This window comes from Balaenoptera borealis, assembly GCF_965194805.1.
Source record: "Balaenoptera borealis genome assembly, chromosome: 16".
NCBI lineage: Eukaryota > Metazoa > Chordata > Mammalia > Artiodactyla > Balaenopteridae > Balaenoptera > Balaenoptera borealis.
The window spans coordinates 51,486,282-51,506,122 of record NC_138872.1 but is presented as its reverse complement, the minus strand read 5'-3'; the positions used below and the strand labels follow the sequence as shown (position 1 = coordinate 51,506,122).

The window sequence follows — 19,841 nt, the reverse complement described above, 5'->3', positions numbered from 1 at the left end:
TCATTTTGAACAGGGCCCTGAACATTCTGTAGCCGGTTCTGTTTGCAGCTGAACCGAATCCTAAATGATACAGTCTGACTCTGAAGCTCATACTCTTGCTGCTCTCTGGACAACTGTCCTCTGGGTTACCCAGGTCTAAGATCAACCTCTGTGTCTGAAGTGTAGGGAACATGGGTTGTTTTTGCCTCTTAGTGTCCATTGGCCTTTCCATTAGAAGGACCCCCAATTTCCTTTGTGGTTGTGGGTTTGGGAGGGGCGACCTCACCCCAACTCCAGGGCTGGGAATCTGAAGTAGGCCCAAGACAATCAATGTTTTCCATTCCCTGGTCATAGGGTTGATTCAGGATGGGGACATTGACCCACTTGCAGCCAATGACAGGCAGACCTAGAACTTTTTTTTAATTGAAGTATAGTTGCTGTACAATGTTATATAATTTATAGCTGTACAATATAGTGATTCACAATTTTTAAAGGTTATACTCCATTTATAATTATTATAAAATATTGGTTATTTTCCCTATGTTGTACAATATATCCTTGTAGCTTATTTTATTCCTAATAATTTGTACCTCTTAATACCCTACCCCTATATCACCCCTCCCCTGTCCCTCTCCCCACTGGCAACCACTAGTTTGTTCTCTATATCTGTCTGCTTTTTTTTTGTTATATTCATTAGTTTTTTGTATTTTTTAGATTCCTCATGTAAATGATATTCTATTTGTCTTGTATCAGAAGTATTTGTCTTTCTCTTTCTGACTTATTTCACTTAGCATAATGCCCTCCAAGTCCATCCATATTGCTGCAAATGGCAAAATTTCATTCTTTTTTATGGCTGAGTAGTATTCCATTGTATATACATACCACCTCTTCTTTATCCATTCATCTGCTGATGGACACTTAGGTTGCTTCCATGTCTTGGCTGTTATAAATAATGCTGCTATGAACATTGGGGCACATGGGCAGATCCAGACCTTTCGTTTCATCTGTAGAGAAAAGGAGCTCCAACATGGATGCAGAGAAGCTAAAACCTGAGGACACCGTTTCCGCCCTTGGATGAAGTTTTCTCTCCACCTGGTCCCCAACCCTGACTTTCCAGTTACTAGAACCAATAAACTCCACATCCACCACTACCACCACTATCTTTTTCTTTAAAGCCATTTAAATTGTATTTTCTGTCACTTGCAATGGCAAAAGTCTCAATTAACTCAGAAAATTTTCACAGAGGGAAACCTTCACGCTAATGTCTTAATGAAAATATTAACAGGACTATCAGCTTTGCAGGGTTTTGATGTTTTGTTTTGTTTCTCAGCTACTTTAACACAGCAAATCATGTTTGGGAAAATGATCAAGATGCCTTTTAGGACCTGGGCAGCTAAGAGTCTGTCTAGACTCTCCTGCCTCCATATCACAGTGGAATAAAGAGTCTGTTTACCTAGAGTGTACTTTTAGGTCTTTAAGAAGGATACTCAGAGGTACACCAGATAAAAGATAAGTACAATGAACAGCATAAAAATTGTCTATCAATTTTATTAAACAACCGTTTCTGCCATCCTCAAGAGGATAGGAAACTGGAAAATATCACAATTTTGACTTCTCTAAAATGTTTAGTCTCAAGTTGATATAATTCATAGAGCCAGTAAAATTTAATCTTTTTCGTGTGTCTGTGATAAAGTATACATAACATAAAATTTACCATTTTAATCATTTTTAAGTGTACAATTCAGTGACAGTAAATACTTTCACAGCATCTATAACCATCACCATTATCTATTTCCAGAACTTTATCATTATCCTAAACAGAACTCAGTCTTTATACTCTAATATTTTAAAATTACAACAAAGAACACTGATACAAGACAAACTTGATCCAACTGGGAAACGTTTCTATTTTAATAGGTTGACTCCTTCCTAAACACTGTGATAGCAAACCTATATTTATGCCAGAACTCTGGAAGCATTCACATAAGTAGGTAAAGGGTTTTCAGATGTTAATAATCTAAGATGCGTCTTAGAGCTAGAATTTGAATCTGTCATTCCTAATATCTTTTCTTTTTTTAATTAATTAATTAATTATTTATTTTTGGCCGTGTTGGGTCTTTGTTGCTGCACGCAGGCGTTCTCTAGTTGCGGCGAGCAGGGGCTACTCTTCGTTGCAGTGCGCGGGCTTCTCACTGCGGTGGCTTCTCTTGTTGCGGATCACAGGCTCTAGGTGAGCAGGCTCAGTAGTTGTGGTTCATGGGCTCTAGAGCACAGGCTCAGTAGTTGTGGCGCGCGGGTTTAGTTGCTCTGCGGCATGTGGGATCTTCCCGGACCAGGGCTCAAACCCGTGTCCCCTGCATTGGCAGGCAGATTCTTAACCTCTGTGCCACCAGGGAAGTCCTTGTCATTCCTAATTTCTTACTCCCTATAACATTTTACTGTCTTGCCCAGTGGGTTAATAAATTAAAAATTGTATTAAAACTTATAAATCCAAGACGTACCCTGTATTAACATCTCCCCTCATAAAATTATTATTTAAAAGGGAATCTGTATGGAATCACTGTTGTAAACTTTAACATCTTTTCTCTCTAGTTATAGTTCAAAGAACATCATGTTTTCAACATGTTTTCAAGTTTTCCCCCTTACAATTGTAAAGAGACTGATAAAATAAATATGTTTTGTTTAGTGGAGAGGTTGGCAAAACATAAATAAAAGGATATGACAGTCTTTTTTCCTATGAATCCGTGGCTTGAAGCCTTTGAAATAACTTGATCAGTGGTTGGTATTGTGTGATATGGTGACCCCCAAATGCCTGTCAGTTCGCTGGCATGCCATTTTTCAACAGCACTGTGTAATTATGGTGGGCTTTATTGACATAATAAATGTGAGAGCACAGGTGGTATCCATTTCCATCTGTTTAATTGAAGAAATGAAAGATCTTTTAATATGGAGTTGACATGGAGAATTTGTCAAGCCACAATAAAATTTTGCAATAGCTGTGACCTTGGGGTCAGAAAATGACTGATCAAGAGGAAAAAATTTTTATGACATAGAAGTGACTATAGTGACTTATTTTATTCTTAGCTGTGAGGCTGGTGGAGAGAATGAACTGCTTCCCACCACCGTCTGTTCTAAAGCTGAGTAGGAAAACCTATACAAATATTGTCTGATGTCATAAGCTATCATTAAAATATGGTCAACCTCTATTTCAAGAATGCTGAAAAAAAAGCGAAGAGTCCTGGAATTCTACTATACTAGGTAGCCCTTTTAAGCTGACATCAGTGTGCACAAACACTAAGACATGAATAAAACGCATCGGTGATTTTCTTTGAAACAGTACATGAGGCCACATACAGATAACTTTTTCTCATACAACTCAAGATGTAAATATCAAAAGAACATTTAATTTAAGGGCAAAACATAAAAAGTTGTGCAAATTCCAAGGATCTTTTTTTAAATTTTTACTTTATATTGGACTACAGTTGATTTACAATGTTGTGTTAGTTTCAGGTGTAACCAAGGATCTTTTTTTTAAAAAAAAAAAAGCTGACTGCTTTCGATCAATGAATTGGAACAGAACTTTGTGCCTTCTATTCATTGCCTCTCTGTCTTAGCTGTGGTAAGAATTAAATGACAGATGGCAAAGAAAACTTTGGTGTGTCTTTAAAGGTGATTCATGCTGGGAAAACTTGAATTTAAACAACAGATAATAATATGTGTTATAAGGGGTACCTTTTTTCTCCTCCTCTTCCATAAACCAGAACTTTTAGGATGGTATAGATATTTCTGGAAGTTCTCTGCAGACTTGAAGTGTTGGGTTTTCCAATGCCGAGAAGTTCACAGTTGCCTGGCTCATAGTTTCGACAAGAACAATGAGGAAATTTGAGGTTCACTTAAAAAAAATAATGGCTTTATGAGATATCATTCACATATCACACAGTTCACCCTCTTAAAGTATACAATTGAACCATTTTTCGTATAGTAGAGTTGTGCAACTATCTGGTTCCTGAAATTTTCCTCACCCCTTAAAGAAACCTGGTACCCATGAAACAGTAATTTGCCCCTTTCTCTCCCTCCCCTTAACCCTAGGCAAACATTAATCTACTTTCCGTCTCTACGGATTTGTCTATTATGGTCATTTCACATAAGCGCAATCATATAATGTGTGTCAGTTTGTGACTGGCTTCTTTCACTTAGTATAATGGTTTCAAGTCCCTCCTTGCTGTAACAGGTATCAGTACTTCATTCCTTTTTATGGCCAAATAATATTCCATTGTATGGATAGACCATTTTCACTATTTCTAAGTACATCCATCCATCCGTCAGTTTAGGGACATTTGGATTGTTTCCATTTTGGGTTATTATGAATTATGAACATTCATGTACAACTTTTTGTGTGGACATATGTTTCCAGTTCTTTTTTTTTAAATTAATTAATTTATTTATTTTGGCTGCGTTGGGTCTTCATTGCTGTGTGCGGGCTTTCTCTAGTTGCGGCGAGGGGGGGCTACTCTTCGTTACGGTGCTCAGCCTTCTCATTGCGGTGGCTTCTGTTGTTGCGGAGCACAGGCTTTAGACGTGCGGGCTTCAGTAGTTGTGGCATGAGGGCTTAATTGCTCTGCGGGTTGTGGGATCTTCCCAGACCAGGGATCGAACCTGTGTCCCCTGCATTGGCAGGTGGATTCTTAACCACTGTACCATCAGGGAAGTCCCAGACAGTAACTCTATGATAAATTGTTTGAGGAACTGCCAGACTCTTTTTCCAAGCAGCTGTGCCTCTTTCATCCCCACCAGCCATGTAGTAAGGTTCTGTTTTCTCTGCATCCCTGTCAACACTTGTTATTGTCTGTCTTTTTAATAATAGTCATCCTCATGGATGTGAAGTCGCATCTCATTGTTGAGGCTCTTTTTTCAATTTGCATGATTCCATTGCCTGTGGACTAGATGTTTCTCCTCCATTCCCCCTCCTACTGCCCAGCCCTTCCCATAACTCCCATTGTTAATTTTAGTATTATGCCTATTTTAATACCTCATAAAGACCTATTTCCCTCATCACACCCTGTTTCCTAAGCCACTTCGAAGGCCGTCACAATTCCTTCACAACTTTCACTCTGATTGTGGCACCAGGTTGGAACATTCATTACTTGGTGGCATTTCCATGCCTCCTACCACATTTAACAATTCAATTGAGACCCACTCCCCCCACAAAAAAAGTGATCTTAAACGTGTAGAAAAACCAATTCGAGGGAAAGAATTTCCCAGTTGATGACCTGTGTGTGTCTGCTGCGTGGAACTTGGTGACACCTGTAGAATGCTGCTGAGGCTGCAGGACCCTGCGTGGCCGTTTCCATCTGAGCTGTACCAAGGAAGGACAGAAGCATTGACACTCCCAGGAAACATGTGAGGGTTCTCTGCTTCTTTTGTGTACTAGAATCTGGTTAATTTAGGGAAAGTTGAGTTGAAAAGGAGAATGGTAGAGCCATTTCAACTTGTTTTCATAGGCTGCCTGGCCCCAAAATACTATCAGCCAGGAATACCTGTTATGGTATTTTGCAACCCATTTTAGTGATGGTTATCAATGGAATGTAACCTTCTATGATTTCCCATCCATTATTTCATAGGGATGAGTACACTAACCATGACCCTTATGAGTTTAAAATAAAAGGGGGTGGGGGAGGAGTCATGTTTATTTACATTTTACATCGAGTAGAATAACTCTTCTAAGATTGTTACAGCAAACTAAGTTAGAACTAGAAAGAACTTGAAGAAGCCCTAAAATACAAATCTAATTGATCTCCCCTCATCACACACAGCAACCTCTATACACCCCAAGTGAGCAAGATGCCCCTCCTCCTTTTCAGCATTGCCACATTTTAGAGGTTGATATTATTCATGATTATCGAATGATTCTGTGCAAGTTGCCACATTAGCAATGAGAGGATTCTGACATGAACAAGCTTTCAAAAGCTTCAGTCTAGGAGAGACTGACATATAAACAAATAGACTGCATTTTCCCACAGGGTTTGGACTTTTGTATTCATCTCTGTCCCACTGGATCTGTCCAAACCTTTTATTTGACACATAAGGAAAATGAAGCTCAGAGAGTCTTGACCGACACAGCTAATTAGTGGCAAAACTGAAATTTTGACCGCACAGGCTGACTTTTAGTTTCTAGAATTCATTTATTTTCTCGTTTTAGACAACTGTGCGATAAAACAGCTAAGATGAGAGAACTCTGACTAATGTGCACTGAAATTAAGCATGTTGAGAAATATCCATGGTCCTTATCCCAGAGTGATCATTAAAAATAAAAATGTCTTTTGTAACTGAGGTTTTCTCTTGCTTCCTTTAGCATTTGCCCAACGTGTGGACAACACAGACAGGCTCTTGAGCTCTGAGCAGATTCCTAAACATGTAAAATAAACTGAACACAGAACAACATCTGGGATTTGGACCCAGAGGAAGGAAAGTGTAGGGCTGCATGTGGAAATCGGCTTTTCCCAAGCACCCATACTCTTAGCTTGGAGTAATTTGGACTATAAAGTCACCTAATTGGGCAGTCGTCATTCACGATGGTGTGGTGGCTTCATGTGGGGTAGCTCTTAAAAATGTCTTCTAGAAGTAACAATGAAGTGCTGAGTGTCAGCCTCACTGACAATGAAAAACATGGGAATAAAGACTGTTGTCACAGGACCAGTAGCTGTTCCGTATCTGTTAAACTATTTGTATATTTGCAGTGCGGGAAATTCATTACTAAACATAAATTCATTACCTCTCTAAAAGTCTTGGGGGGAAGGGGCATATTTTAGAGAAATGGTGGGAAAGAGGGCTAGAGTTTTAATTTGAGTCCAAATTCTAGAACGTGATGAATTCCAAACTAAGGAATTGTTATTTTAATCCTGGGATCTGTAAACAGTGGCTCACAGGCCAAATCCGGCCCACTGCCTGTTTTGTAAATAAAATTTTATTGGACACAGACATGCTCGTTTGTTCAGGTATTGTCTATGGGTACATTTTACACTATGCAGGTAGAGTTGAGTCATTTTGACAAGACCATCTGGCCCACAGTGCCCTTTATATGATGACCCCTTACAGAAAAAGCTGGGCCCCGTAAGATAGGCAGGATTGAAGATTTCACAGCAGGGGAATGCTGGGATGGGAGCTGGGAGCTTAATCCAGCAGGAGGGTGTAGGGGGGCTGGACCAGGCAGAGGTAAGCTTCCAACGTGACACCACTGGGGCGAAATGAAGCAACAGAAATGGGAAGACCAGGGCAGGTTCAAGAGGTTTTCTAAATATGTGGGAATAGGATCTAAAAAAGAGTGGATATATGTATATGTGTAACTGATTCATTTTGCTGTTCAGCAGAAACTAACACAACATTGTAAACCAGCTATACTCCAATAAAAATTAATTTAAAAAATTAATTGCTTATATCTGGAATCTAAAAAAACAAGGGTACAAATGAACTTATTTACAAAGCAGAAGTAGAGTCAGGGATGTAGAAAACAAAGGTATGGTTACCAGGGGAATGGGGGGGGGAAGGTAGGATGAACCGGGAGATTGGGACTGACATATACACTACTATACACTACTATATATAAAATAGATAACTAATAAGAACCTGCTATATAGAACAGGGAACTCTACTCAATACTCTGTAATGGCCTAAATGGGAAAAGAATCTAAAATAAAAAAGAGTGGATATATGTATATGTATGTTATAACTGATTCACTTTGCTGTACAACTGAAACTAACACAACATTGTAAATCAACTACACTACAATAAAAATTTAATTAAAAAGTTAAAAGAAAGAAAGAAAGAAAAGATTTTCCAAAGAAAAATAGAACCCAACAGCTGATTAGGTGAAGGTAGAGTAGAAGATGCAAGGCTACATTTCAGGCTCTGAGCTTGGGTTACTAGTGCACGTTTATGACAGAACGTGAAGAAGAAGGGCCGGCCTGAGCTTCTGAGTTTAGTTTTAGGTGCCCTGAGCTTAGCTCCACCTGGTCCCTCTAGTGGGTAGAGATGCCTGCAGCCGGGTGGCACTATGGAGCTGGAAACTGAGAGGTCAGTGATGTGGTTCATTGCAATGTAGCTGGTAAAGTTGTTTGCAATAATTTCAGAAGGTTTAAAAAATTGTATATGTCTAACATAAACTGTGGTGAAACTGGCCCAGGACAGCCCTCCAGAGAGGTGGGCCTTCCTAATGTTGTCACAGGAGTAACCCTCCAGTGGGGCGGGCTGGGGGGCAGCTGGGTTCTCTTCCCCAAATGGAAGCCTGTGTTTTGTGTGCTCATGACCTCCTTCTCCTCCAGCTCTCCTTCCCTCAACACGTTCTCTTTGGTACAGTGCACAGCAGGCATGTAGGGCACAGAAATGACACACTGCAATACATAGCATGGACCACAGACACCAAATGACAGGCACCGTGGCTCGATTCCAGACCACCGCAATAAAACTGAGTCGCACAAGTGTTTTGGTTTCCTTGTGCATTATAAAAGTTATATTTACACTATGCTTAGTCTATTAAGTGTGCAATAGCATTATGTCTAAAAAAAACAATGTACATACCTTAATTTAAAAGTTCTTTACCGGGGGACTTCCCTGGTGGCGCAGTGGTTAAGAATCTGTCTGCCAATGCAAGGGACACGGGTTCAAGCCCTGGTCCAGGAAGATCTCACATTCCACGGAGCAACTAAGCCCGTGAGCCACAGCTACTGAGTCCACGTGCCTTAACTACTGAAGCCCCTGCGCCTAGAGCCTGTGCTCCACAACAAGAGAAGCAACCACAATGAAAAGCCCGTGCACTGCAATGAAGAGTAGCCCCTGCTCGCCACAACTAGTGAAAGCCCTCGCCCAGCAACGAAGACCCAACCCAGCCAAAATAAATAAATAAATAAAATAAATTTATAAAAAAAAAAAAGAGGGCTTCCCTGGTGGCGCAGTGGTTGAGAATCTGCCTGCCAATGCAGGGGACACAGGTTCGAGCCCTGGTCTGGGAAGATCCCATATGCCGCGGAGCAACTAGGCCCGTGAGCCACAATTACTGAGCCTGCGCGTCTGGAGCCTGTGCTCCGCAACAAGAGAGGCCGCGACAGTGAGAGGCCCGCGCACCGCGATGAAGAGTGGCCCCCGCTTGCCGCAACTAGAGAAAGCCCTCGCACAGAAACGAAGACCCAACACAGTCAAAAATAAATAAATAAATAAATAAATAAATAAATAAATAAATAGAGAGAGAGAGAGAGAGAGAGAGAGAGAGAGAATCATAATAAAACTAGGTGTGACTGTGTTCCAGACCCTGCTCCTGACTCAGTTTAGTTTATTTACTGTAGATCAGCTCGTACATCAGGCTCTTAGTAGGTTTTTCCGTTTCACTTTGTAGTTAAACCCTGATCCTTAACTAATTTCATTCATTCGCCAACGTTTACAGTTTCCCCTCTCAGTTACTGTGCTCGGGGAACAAATCAAGTTTTTGTTGTTGTTGTTTGAGCCCCTCGGACTTGAGAAGGAATCTGTTCTTCCCACAGCTCCTGAATCCTGACTCAGCAGTTTGCAGGGAACATTCCTGGGCTCGTGGTCCTCAGGTTACTCCGGAGTTGCTACTGCTTTGTGTTTTTATGAACGCTCTCTTTTCCGATGCAACTTCAAATTTTCCTGAATCCGGCTCCCCCCAAATGCCTCTCATGTGCTCCAATAGCTCTTCAATTGCTCCATTTTGCCCCTAAACCCGATTTCCACATTTAGTTTTTCCAACCCCATTCACGGGTTACTTCGCTTCTCTTCAGAAAAATTTTGCAAAAATTTACACAAATATCTGTAAATGCTAGTGCATCTACATCTGTTTTTTTTTTTTTTATGGTTAATTGATTTTCTTTCTTTTTTTTTTAGTTGAAGTATAGTTAATTTACAATGTTGTGTTAGTTTCAGGTGTACAGCGAAGTGATTCGGTTATATATATACATATATATATTTTTCAGGTTCTTTTCCCTTATAGGTTATTACAAAATACTGAGTACATTTCCCCATGCTATACAGTAGGTCCTTGTTGTACAATCTGTTTAAATGTTGGCTGGTCCCATTACAGACGGAAGAGTGGAGAGTGAGGCTAATAATTAAGTTGCCTGTATTTCAGCTCCTGGGAGGGATATTGTAATCACTGGACCAACTTTAGAAAAGTTATTTTGTTGTTGAATAAATAAAAGGTGGTCTTGTAATTCATTAAAAGAATTGTCAATTTTTTCCCCACCAATTAGTACGTGTGAAGTTGATTACTACATGTTTTCCCTGTCACGCCTTTGTGACATGCTCCTTGATGGTCTGACAGCTGGCATGCTCCGGGGAGGTGACGGGTGTAGCCTCACGCCATTTCTTTAGCCAGACACACAAGCTATTTCAGTGCTGACCTTTGTTCACTCACCCTCGACTTCTACATCAAGTGGCAAGGCTAGGCATTCCCTGTCCTTGCTTCTGTTCACATCCATCCAAAATATATTAAGTTAATTCTATTGTGAAGAACAAAGCAAGTTCACAGAATTGCTATAAAAATGGAAGAAATGAATGCTTTACGCAATGAGGGGGGGGTCCCAATTTTATTATTAACATCAAACAATCCCATTCTTTCAGGCTTGTGTTTTGAAGCAGCATGTCTTATGAAAAGCCTGTTGTATCCTGGTGAGGCTGACTATGCTTGCTTAATCTTAGATAGCTCTCAGCAAAAATTATTTGCTAAAATATGAAAAAATACAAACAAAAATTTAAACCATTATTCCCCCACTGAGGCTCAAATGAAAAGTGCATGCAAACTATTTCTATACCTTTTTTTTTTTCTTTAGAATTGACTTAAAATCTTTAGGGAAGATCAACGCATGTTCTTGTAAAGACAAAGACTGGAAAGGAATATGGAAAAAATTTTAAAGCTTTCTCTATTAAATTTTAAATGGTGGGAATGCAGGTACTTCATTTTCCTTTCCACTATTATTTAGGAAATTAAAAACTAACAAAGGAAGGAATTCCCTGGCTGTCCAGTGGTTAGGACTCGGTGCTCTCACTGCTGGGGCCAGAGTTCAATCCCTGGTCAGGAAACTAAGATCCTGGAAACCGTGCAGCCCTGCCAAAAAAAAAAAAAAAAAAAAAACCACAAAAAAAACTATGTTTTGATAACTACATAAGACTTGCCCCTGATGTTGTATTTTTCTTTTGTCTTATATGGTTGTGTAATAAGTATCAAAGTTGTTTTTCCTTTTAAAGAAAGAAGCTCAATAATTTAAGTAATGCTACATGTGGACAGTAGTTTGTGACAAATTTAAAGGATTTTGTTATTGGATCTTAACTTATTTGCCCCTGATTAGTACTCTATCAACAAAAATTAGTTTATAAGTCATTAGACTAAAAAGATTTCCAAATGGTACTAACTAAAAAGCTAGCGATGTTTTGTCAGGTTCACCTAAGCTCAATATTTAGCACATCAAGTTATACATATAGTGTATATCTATATGTATATATCTGAAATGATATAAATAGCATCATCAGTATTTATCGTTATTGTTCTAGCAGCCTGGCCTTCCTTTACACTCCCCCATCAGGTGACAGGGTCTGCATCCAGCACCCATTCCCCTTCTAAAAACCTTATGAGCAATCATGCACCCTTTCCTTCCATGCACTATTCTTTTGAGATAGAGTCACACGCAGTATAAGAAATAATAGAGATCCCTGTTACACTTGATCCACTTCTCCCCAATCAGAACATCCTGCAAGCTCACAACTAGGTTACTGAAGTAGACACACCCAGTCTTTTCCAGATTTCCCCGGTTTCACTAGCACTTGTTTGTAGGTGTGCATTCAGCTGCTGCACTTTCTATAGCAACGCCTCCTGCATTTCTGCCGTGTTTCAGCAGAAAAGATCCCCAGCATCTTCCTGGGCGCCTGGTTCTTAGCACCCCGGACTCCCGCCCCGGAGGGTCCTCGAGTCTGGAGGACAGGCTTGGGCCCCCGGGAAAGGAAAGAAACGGGAACCACTCGCGCCCAGCCTCCCGGAGTCTCGCTCCTCATGACCCGCACTCCAGAAGGACTGAGGACCTCAAGGCGGCCCGAGGGAACAGGGCAGGGCCGAGGGCGGAGTCAGGGCGCAGGGGCGGGGCTGGATAGGAGTTAGAACTCTGGGGGTGTCAGGGCGTGTGTGGAATCGGAGTTCGGGGGCGGGGCGGGGCGGGGCGGGGCGGGGCGGGGCGGGGGTGGGGTCGGAGCTGGGGGTCGGAGCAGAGCCCGGGCGTGGGTGGAGTCGAAGCTCGTGGGGCGGGGAGGGGCGGATTCGGGGTCGAAGTCTGAGGTCGGCGGGGGCGGGGCAGAGTCGGCGTGGGTGGAGTCGGCTCTCGGGACGGGCGGGGCCAGCGCGAGGCGGGGCGGGGCCTGCGCTAACGGTCGCGCGGCATTCCTCGCGCGACGGTAGTCGAGCTGTTGGGTTGTGGGCCGAACGCGCTGTGGAGAAGCGGCCAGGCGGGGCCTGTGTGTGGTGGACCGCTGTCCAGGTGCGAGGAGCGGCTAAGCGAGCGCTCCCGGGAGAAGCCGGCGCGGACGCCTGAGGTGAAGCCCGGTGGCGGCGGGCGGCGGGTCCCGCGCGGCTGTGGGCGGTGGATGGCTGGCTCTCGTCCGCTCCTGAGGGCGGATCTCAGGGCTGCGGCGTCCGCGGTGGGAGCGGCCTCCCCTCCCAGCTGCCCGCGCGCTTGGCAGGTGGTGGCGAAGGCGAGGCCCGCGCCTCTGAGCCCCCGGCCCCGAGTCCTGGCCGACCCTCGGGCCACCCCCGTCTCCCCGCGCGGTGGAAGCCGGCGGGTTAGGGTTCGTAGGACACGCCCGGATGCGAAGTGGGCAGGTGACGTCGGCTTTTAGTCCAAACACGCGGGGACACAGTCACGTAGCAACACGCAGAACACCTTAGAGTGTGGACGTCCGCGTAGAGCGCGGCGAGTGCAGACGCGGGGGTGTAATCATGCGGGATATATACCCACGTCCTGCAGTGACTCAAAAATGAATTCCCCCCAGAGACTGGCTTACGTTAGGGTTCGCGCTTCGTGTTGGACATTCTGTGGGTTTGACAGATGCCTGAGGACACACAGGGTTACAGGATCCTTCAGAGCAGTTTCACTGCCTCGGAAACTCCCTACCCACGACTCACCCCTCCCTCCCGCAACTTTAGATGGTGTGCTGTCTCTATAGTTTTGCCTTTTCCAGAAATGTCATAGAGTTGGAATCTTCAGAATACATTTTAAAACATAGAGTGAATAGGGAGAGTCGCATTTCACCTCAGAGTTTCAAAGGGACCGCTTTCAATCCCTGTTTGCCAAGCGCTGGACTTCTCATCTATAAGGTGCAAAAGTGTGAGGAGGGCATGAAATGACAAACTTTGGGAAATGGTATTTGAATGCAAGTCATGCATGTTTCCTCTTTCTTTCCTCCCTCCCTTCCTTCCTTCCTCCCTCCCTCCCTTCCTTCCTCTCCTTCCTTCCTTCCTTCCTTCCTTTTTTTTTCTCTCCTTCCTTCCTTCCTCCCTCCCTCTCTCTTTCTTTCTCTCTCTTTCTCTTCTTCATTCTTTTTTTCAAAACAGCTTTTAGTTAGAAAATTTGAAACTACCTTGAATGGTTACTAACAAGCATTCTTCTAGAATTTCAAACTACAGGGCGTGCCCTGGTGGTCTAGTGGTTAGGACTTGGCCCTTTCACTGCCATGGCCTGGTTCATTCCCTGGTTGGGGAACTAAAATCCCACAAGCCGCACGATGGGGCCGGGAAAAAAAAAAAAAAACTTAAAAAAAGTGCAAAATTTGCTGAGTTCCCATTGAAGCAGTAAAAGGAGTAAAATCTACTTTTTTGAATTGGATTTATAAAGATAATTGAGCAACTGTTCCCCTCTGTGAGAGATGACCAATTTTGTCAAAGTTTGTTAAAAAATCTTTGGTTTGTGATGAAAGTTTGGCGGGATTTCCATGTATAGAAATAACCACATAAAGAGGACTTCTCTGTAGTAGCCCCAGCACAGAGTAAAATAGCAAATTATAGGACCATCATTGCTGAGCTCTTTGAAAGCTCTATTTATCTAGAATAGCAGGATATAAACTGTACTTGTTTCTATAATTTAAATGCTGGATATAAATGTAAAATTAGCTGTTAACTAAAGTTCTATTTATCCAAAAAGTTAATTATAGCAATATTATTCTCAAATTACAAATCAGGTTGATTTTAGGACTCATTCATTAATTTAGTCAGCAAATAACCAGTAGCTCCTATGCATGATGCACTAAACTAGGCACTGTAGGACACAAAAGGGGGCAAGATAAGGCACAGCCCTATCATCATAGACCCCACTCTGTAATGAGGGAGAAAGACAGCACACAAGCAACAATTATGAATTAGGAATGCTAAGAGAGGGAATAGAGGCTGGGGGATACTTGAAGGAGGGTAGTAGGAAAGTCTTCTCTTTGAGATCCAAAGAATGCTGAAGATCCTGTCTTGGGAAGATGTGAGGGTGGCATTGGAGAGGATGCTCAAGGAAGAGGGAACTGTGTATACCAAGGCCCCAGGTCCCATCTGTGGAAAGGAGAGCAGCCGCGGTGTCTGGAGAGTGGTAATGGGGGTGGGGGGTGTGGGAGGCAGGGAATAATGTGAAATGAGGAGGAGACGGGCAGAGGCCAGATCAGCTGGGCGTTACAAGACTGTAGCAGAGTTTGGATTTAACTGCGTGCAACTGGGAAGAGTTTTAAGCAAGGGAGAGACAATCTAAGTTTTTAAAGAATTCTCAGTTGTGTGGGGAAGAGATGGAGGAGACACGAGTGGAAGCAGAGGGTGGTAAGGTCAGGGAGATGGGGGGAAATGATCAGATTCAAGAGATAATTAGGAGGGAGAATTGGCAGGACTTGGTAAGGATTGTTTTGGATCTGGGCGGTGAAAGAGAGGAAAGGTTAATGATGACAGAGTGGATGGTAAGGGAATTTTCTTTCTTTCTTTTTTCTTTTTTTTAACATTTATTTACTTGGCTGCTCTGGGTCTTCGTTGTGGCTCTCAGGATCTTTGCTGCCGCATGTGGGATCTTTAGTTGAGGCATGTGGGATCTAGTTCCCTGACCAGGGATCGAACCTGGGCCCCCTGCATTGGGAATTCGAAGTCTTAGCCACTGGATCACCAGGGAAGTCCGGTAATGGAATTTTCTGTTGGCAGGGTCTGAGGTAGCTCCAGGGCACCAGCACAGCACCTGGCACACAGGCCTCCGTGAATAATTGTTGTACTGATAGGAATGGAAAGCACATACAGGAGGCACAAACACACACACTCCTTCCTGGCCCTGGAAAAATGTCAGCAAAGTTTATGAATTGCCCCCTTCAGCCCTCTGCTCGCAACTCCTCCATCCTGGGCCCAGGACTCTGACTCACTCTGGGCTGCTCAGAATTTGAGACCATGGCATCAAAATCAGAAAGTTGGTGGGGTTTGCCCTTAGGGTCTGACTGACAGCCTCAGCTGACCTGTGGGTCAGAGCCAGCAGCTAGCAATGCCTCTTCCTTTTCTGGGTCCAGAGTCCCCTTCTCTTTTTCCAGAGCCACAACGAGAGTAAGGACCAAGCAGTGCAGCTTTGTCCTCTGGAGGAAAGCTCTAGCAAGTAGGAGCATGAGGGGCTTGGGCCCTACCATGCCCTCATGAAACCTAAAGCAAGGGACCAGGAAGGCCCTGGGAGGAATGGGCCAGGCCAGGCTGGGCTCTGATCCAGGCGGGAGGTAACCCTTCAAAAGTAGGAGGAGGGCACAGAACTCAGGGAAGGGAATTTGGGAGACCTGGGTTGGGGGGCTGTCAGAGATGGTCATGGTGTATCTAGTGTCTGTAGTATAGGGTCAGCCTCATAGTAGACACTCCACAACTATTACCTGTTACATTGCCATCATGTTACCTTAACCAGACTAGTTTCACCACCACCTCTTCTTTACTTTTACCCTTATCAAGTATCTGAGTCAGTGGCCTTGAGGCTGTATACATCTCTAGTCCCACATCTGGCCCTCTGTTTTCGTTGCTCCTCTCTGACCACCCCCCATCCTGATTTAGGGACTGATACATATCAGACACTCAACCAATGCATGTTGAATGAATAAACTATGTATAAAAACCAGATAATTGCAGTACTCTAGATGAGGAATGACTGAGCCTTGGGCTGAGGAGATGGCATTGGAGATGGAGAAAAGGAGATATTTAAAATATATTTGGAAAGTAGAAGGGACAGTAGTTGCTCTTGAATGGTGTAATCTCTGTATCACCATATTGAGCTCTTTATTTCATGTTAATTTTGTATTTCTCAAAATGTCCATGTAGAGAAGCAAGTTGTCATTTTTTTGGTAGACAGACACTAAGGTATATCACCATATATTTTGAATAATAGTAGAAAGTGAAGGAACTTCAAAGAGTTCATGTGATATCACTTGTAAGTCAATAACCACCAAGAGATATTAAGGGGTAAAAATTTGGAGAACTCAATATGTAGATGGATAGTGTTTTTACACAAAATCTGGCTACTGAATAGTTCTTCCTCTCTAACTTCAAGTGTGTAGCACTTGACAGGCTCTCAATAAATGTTTGTTGAGTGGATGGATGAATGAATGAATCCATCAGGGTTTGTCAAGAATTTCAGAGACTGAAATTGCATAGTAAGCGAGATCAGACTAGGCTGAAGAATAAGTAGGACCTTAAGGCTGCTTAATTCCCCATTGTTTATTCTGGCTTGAATGCAGAAGCTGCTACATTGGATAAGAATGAAAAGCAGTGTTCTCATCTGTCAAGAGCCTGTGAACATCTAGGCACCTTACGTACATTATTTTGAATTCTCACAACAACACTGGAGGGTAAATATTATCCATATTTTGTGGATGAGAAAATTAAAGCTCAGTAATTCAAAACATTTGGCTACAAACTAGTGGCGCTGGAATTCATAATCATATTTGACTAACTCCACAGTCTTCCTGAAACTTGTATTATGCGACATGTCCTGAAAGTGCAGCCTGTAGCTGAGGTCATTCACTGTTAAAAAGGCCACGTAATATGAAGTGAAATGCAGTAAATCTGCTAGTTTGGTGTAGCTGACAGTTGTTATTACACTAAAACCTTTTCTAGTGATGATATGGAGGGACAAGCCACCATTTCATTTATTTGTTTATTGAGTGCTTTTTATGTGCAAGGTAGCATTGAAATGCACATACAAAAAATTTTTAAGATGCTACCTCTGCCCTGATGGAGCTTACTTACCATTCAGAGGTGAGGATAAAGTACTACCTATCCCCTTACACAGTGTAACTAAATGCATGATTCGAGGTGGTTACAATAGAGTTTTGCTATGTTTTTTTAAAGTAGGCTTTATGGTAATAAATATTTAAATCTGCAAATGTCCCATTGAATCATCTCTCATCTGAAACTAAATTTGCAGGGTGCTCAAATATTGCTAAATTATTTTTTTGAAAAGTGAAAGTCAAAAATTGAAACCTAACTATATCATTCAAAACTTTAAAAGGACATTTTGAAACATGCTTTTTACAGGTTGAATCTAACTTGCATTTCATTGTTGTAACATAAAATTTTCCCAAAGAATGAGTAGAATATCCAGTACTTTCCTAATAAATACTTTTTTCAGTCTTGGAATTTTTCAAGGTTTATTTCAGTTGTTTAATTTATGCATCTAAATTATATTTTCTAATATGCAGGTAAAAGAATGGCTAACTCCATTGCATCAAAGAACTTTACTGCACTTTCAGACCTGCATCCAAATATGGCTAATCTGGTAGGTTTCAGCGGTGTAGTGGTTCATTTGATCTCTGTTGAAACTTTAGGTGGTAATATTACATTATGTCAACATTATTGATTCGTTTCAACACGTGCTTGTATAATTGACAAGTATACAGATACTCACTGCATTAGTGATTGTTAGATATTAAACACTCCTAAACTTCTTTGTATTTATGCCAGCTAAATGAAAATTAATCTTTCTTTTGTCTATGGATTAGGAGATTGTAGATATGACTAGCGATTGTTAAAAATTATCAAAAGTTTACTTGTATTATATTTTATTTTATTTATTTATTTTTGGCTGCCTTGGGTCTTCGTTGCTGCAGGGGCTTTCTCTACTTGCTGCGAGCTGGGGCTACTCTTTGTTGCGGTGCGTGGGCTTCTCATCATGGTGGCTTCTGTTGTTGCAGAGCACGGGCTCTAGGCACATGGGCTTCAGAAGTTGTAGCTCGCAGGCTCTAGAGCACAGGCTCAGTAGTTGCGGTGCACGGGCTTAGTTGCTCTGCGGCATGTGGGATCTTCCCGAACCAGGGATCGAACCCCTGTCCACTGCATTGGCAGGCGGATTCTTAACCACTGCGCCACCAGGGAAGCCCTTGTACTATATTTTAACTAAATATTTAGTAAGTACTCAAATTTAGCATTATAAAATTAAAACATTGTCGTTCAGCAGTATCTATTCTCTAGTCAAATTGTACAAGTTATATACTGAAATACTTGCTATTATGCTGCTTTTATGAGATAAAGGTACACAAAAGATGTATTTCTGAAATCATTATGTGAAAATTCATTTTGGGGGAAGGGGTTCTGGGGGAATCAGTCATGTCAAGTATGCCAAGATTGTTATTTATTTAAAAGAAATCTAGGTGGAATCATCTTATAAGGTGAAGAACTCATTGTAAAGCAATTATCATACTGCCTTACTTTTCCTACCCCCAGCAGTCTGCTGTTTACATTTGGAATTTGCAAATCAGATTTCTTAAAATGGGATAAATTTACATATAACTTCAATAATTTGCAATTTAAACTTTATTAATGTTAAAAATAATTATTGATTTTACAATTTTTCTTGAAAGGTAAACTATTTGTTAATTGCCTCTTCAGTTAGAAAATCTTACTCAATATTTCCATTAGTTGTTTTCCCAACAAAATTCAGTGAGATCTGCATGCATATGGAATTTAAAGAAATAATAGCAATGTGTCTAAATGTAATAAGACTAGCTAATAGCTCAGCTAGGATGTGGTAGTCTTAAAAGCTTGAATGTATTTTATTTACATTTTTTTCAGATTTATTTTGGCTGCGTTGGGTTCTCGTTTTTGTGCGCGGGCTTTCTCTAGCTGCAGCGAGTGGGGGTTACTCTTCGTTGCAGTGCGTGGGCTTCTCACTGTGGTGGCTTCTCTTTGTTGCGGGAGCACGGGCTCTAGGCATGCGGCCTTCAGGAGTTGTGGCTCGTGAGCTCTAGAGCACAGGCTCACTTTGTTTTGTGCATGGCTTAGTTGCTCCGTGGCGTGTGGGAACTTCCCAGACCAGGGCTCAAACCTGTGTCCCCTGCATTGGCAGGCGGATTATTAACCACTGCACCACCAGGGAAGTCCTTGAATGTATTTTAAATGTAACAGATTATTGCAAGGTTGAAATCAGTTGCTAGAATTAGTGATATAAATTCATCCTTTCAGAAAAAGGTAGTTATTTTTATTTCTTAAAGCATTTAAAAAATACTTAATTTTTCTTTGTCACTGAAGAGAACATTAAAAATTTTAAAGATGTTAATATCTTTAAGGTTTAAGATCTAGGACTTCAGAGCTTAGATTTATTAGCAGCAATATGCAAGTTTTGTTACAATCTAATTTATGTTACTGTCCAGCATGTTTGCATTAAGAAGCTAAGCAATTTTATGTGGATTGTTAGAAAACCCTATATAAAAGAAAGCTTTGAAGACCATGGCAAATTAAATTGCATTATACATGTGCTTTGAATGAATTCAGTAAGGACTGATAGCATAGGGCAGTTACTGTGCTCCACCTAATGATTGAAAATAAAGTAGAAACATACTAAGT

The 19,841-nt window shown here is 41.8% G+C and overlaps 1 protein-coding gene across 3 annotated transcripts in view; it reads left to right on the top strand.

The window, feature by feature from the left end:
* The first annotated feature begins 12,384 nt into the window (after positions 1 to 12,384).
* The window catches only part of MEIOB (meiosis specific with OB-fold), a 33,496-nt gene continuing 26,039 nt past the window's right edge, over positions 12,385 to 19,841 (top strand). For all 3 annotated transcript variants that reach the window (XM_082362927.1, XM_082362926.1, XM_082362925.1), the window contains exons 1-2: positions 12,385 to 12,562; positions 17,702 to 17,778. In XM_082362927.1, the coding sequence (XP_082219053.1) occupies positions 17,710 to 17,778 (69 nt within the window). In that variant the 5' untranslated portion in view covers positions 12,385 to 12,562; positions 17,702 to 17,709. The remainder of the gene's footprint in view (positions 12,563 to 17,701; positions 17,779 to 19,841) is intronic.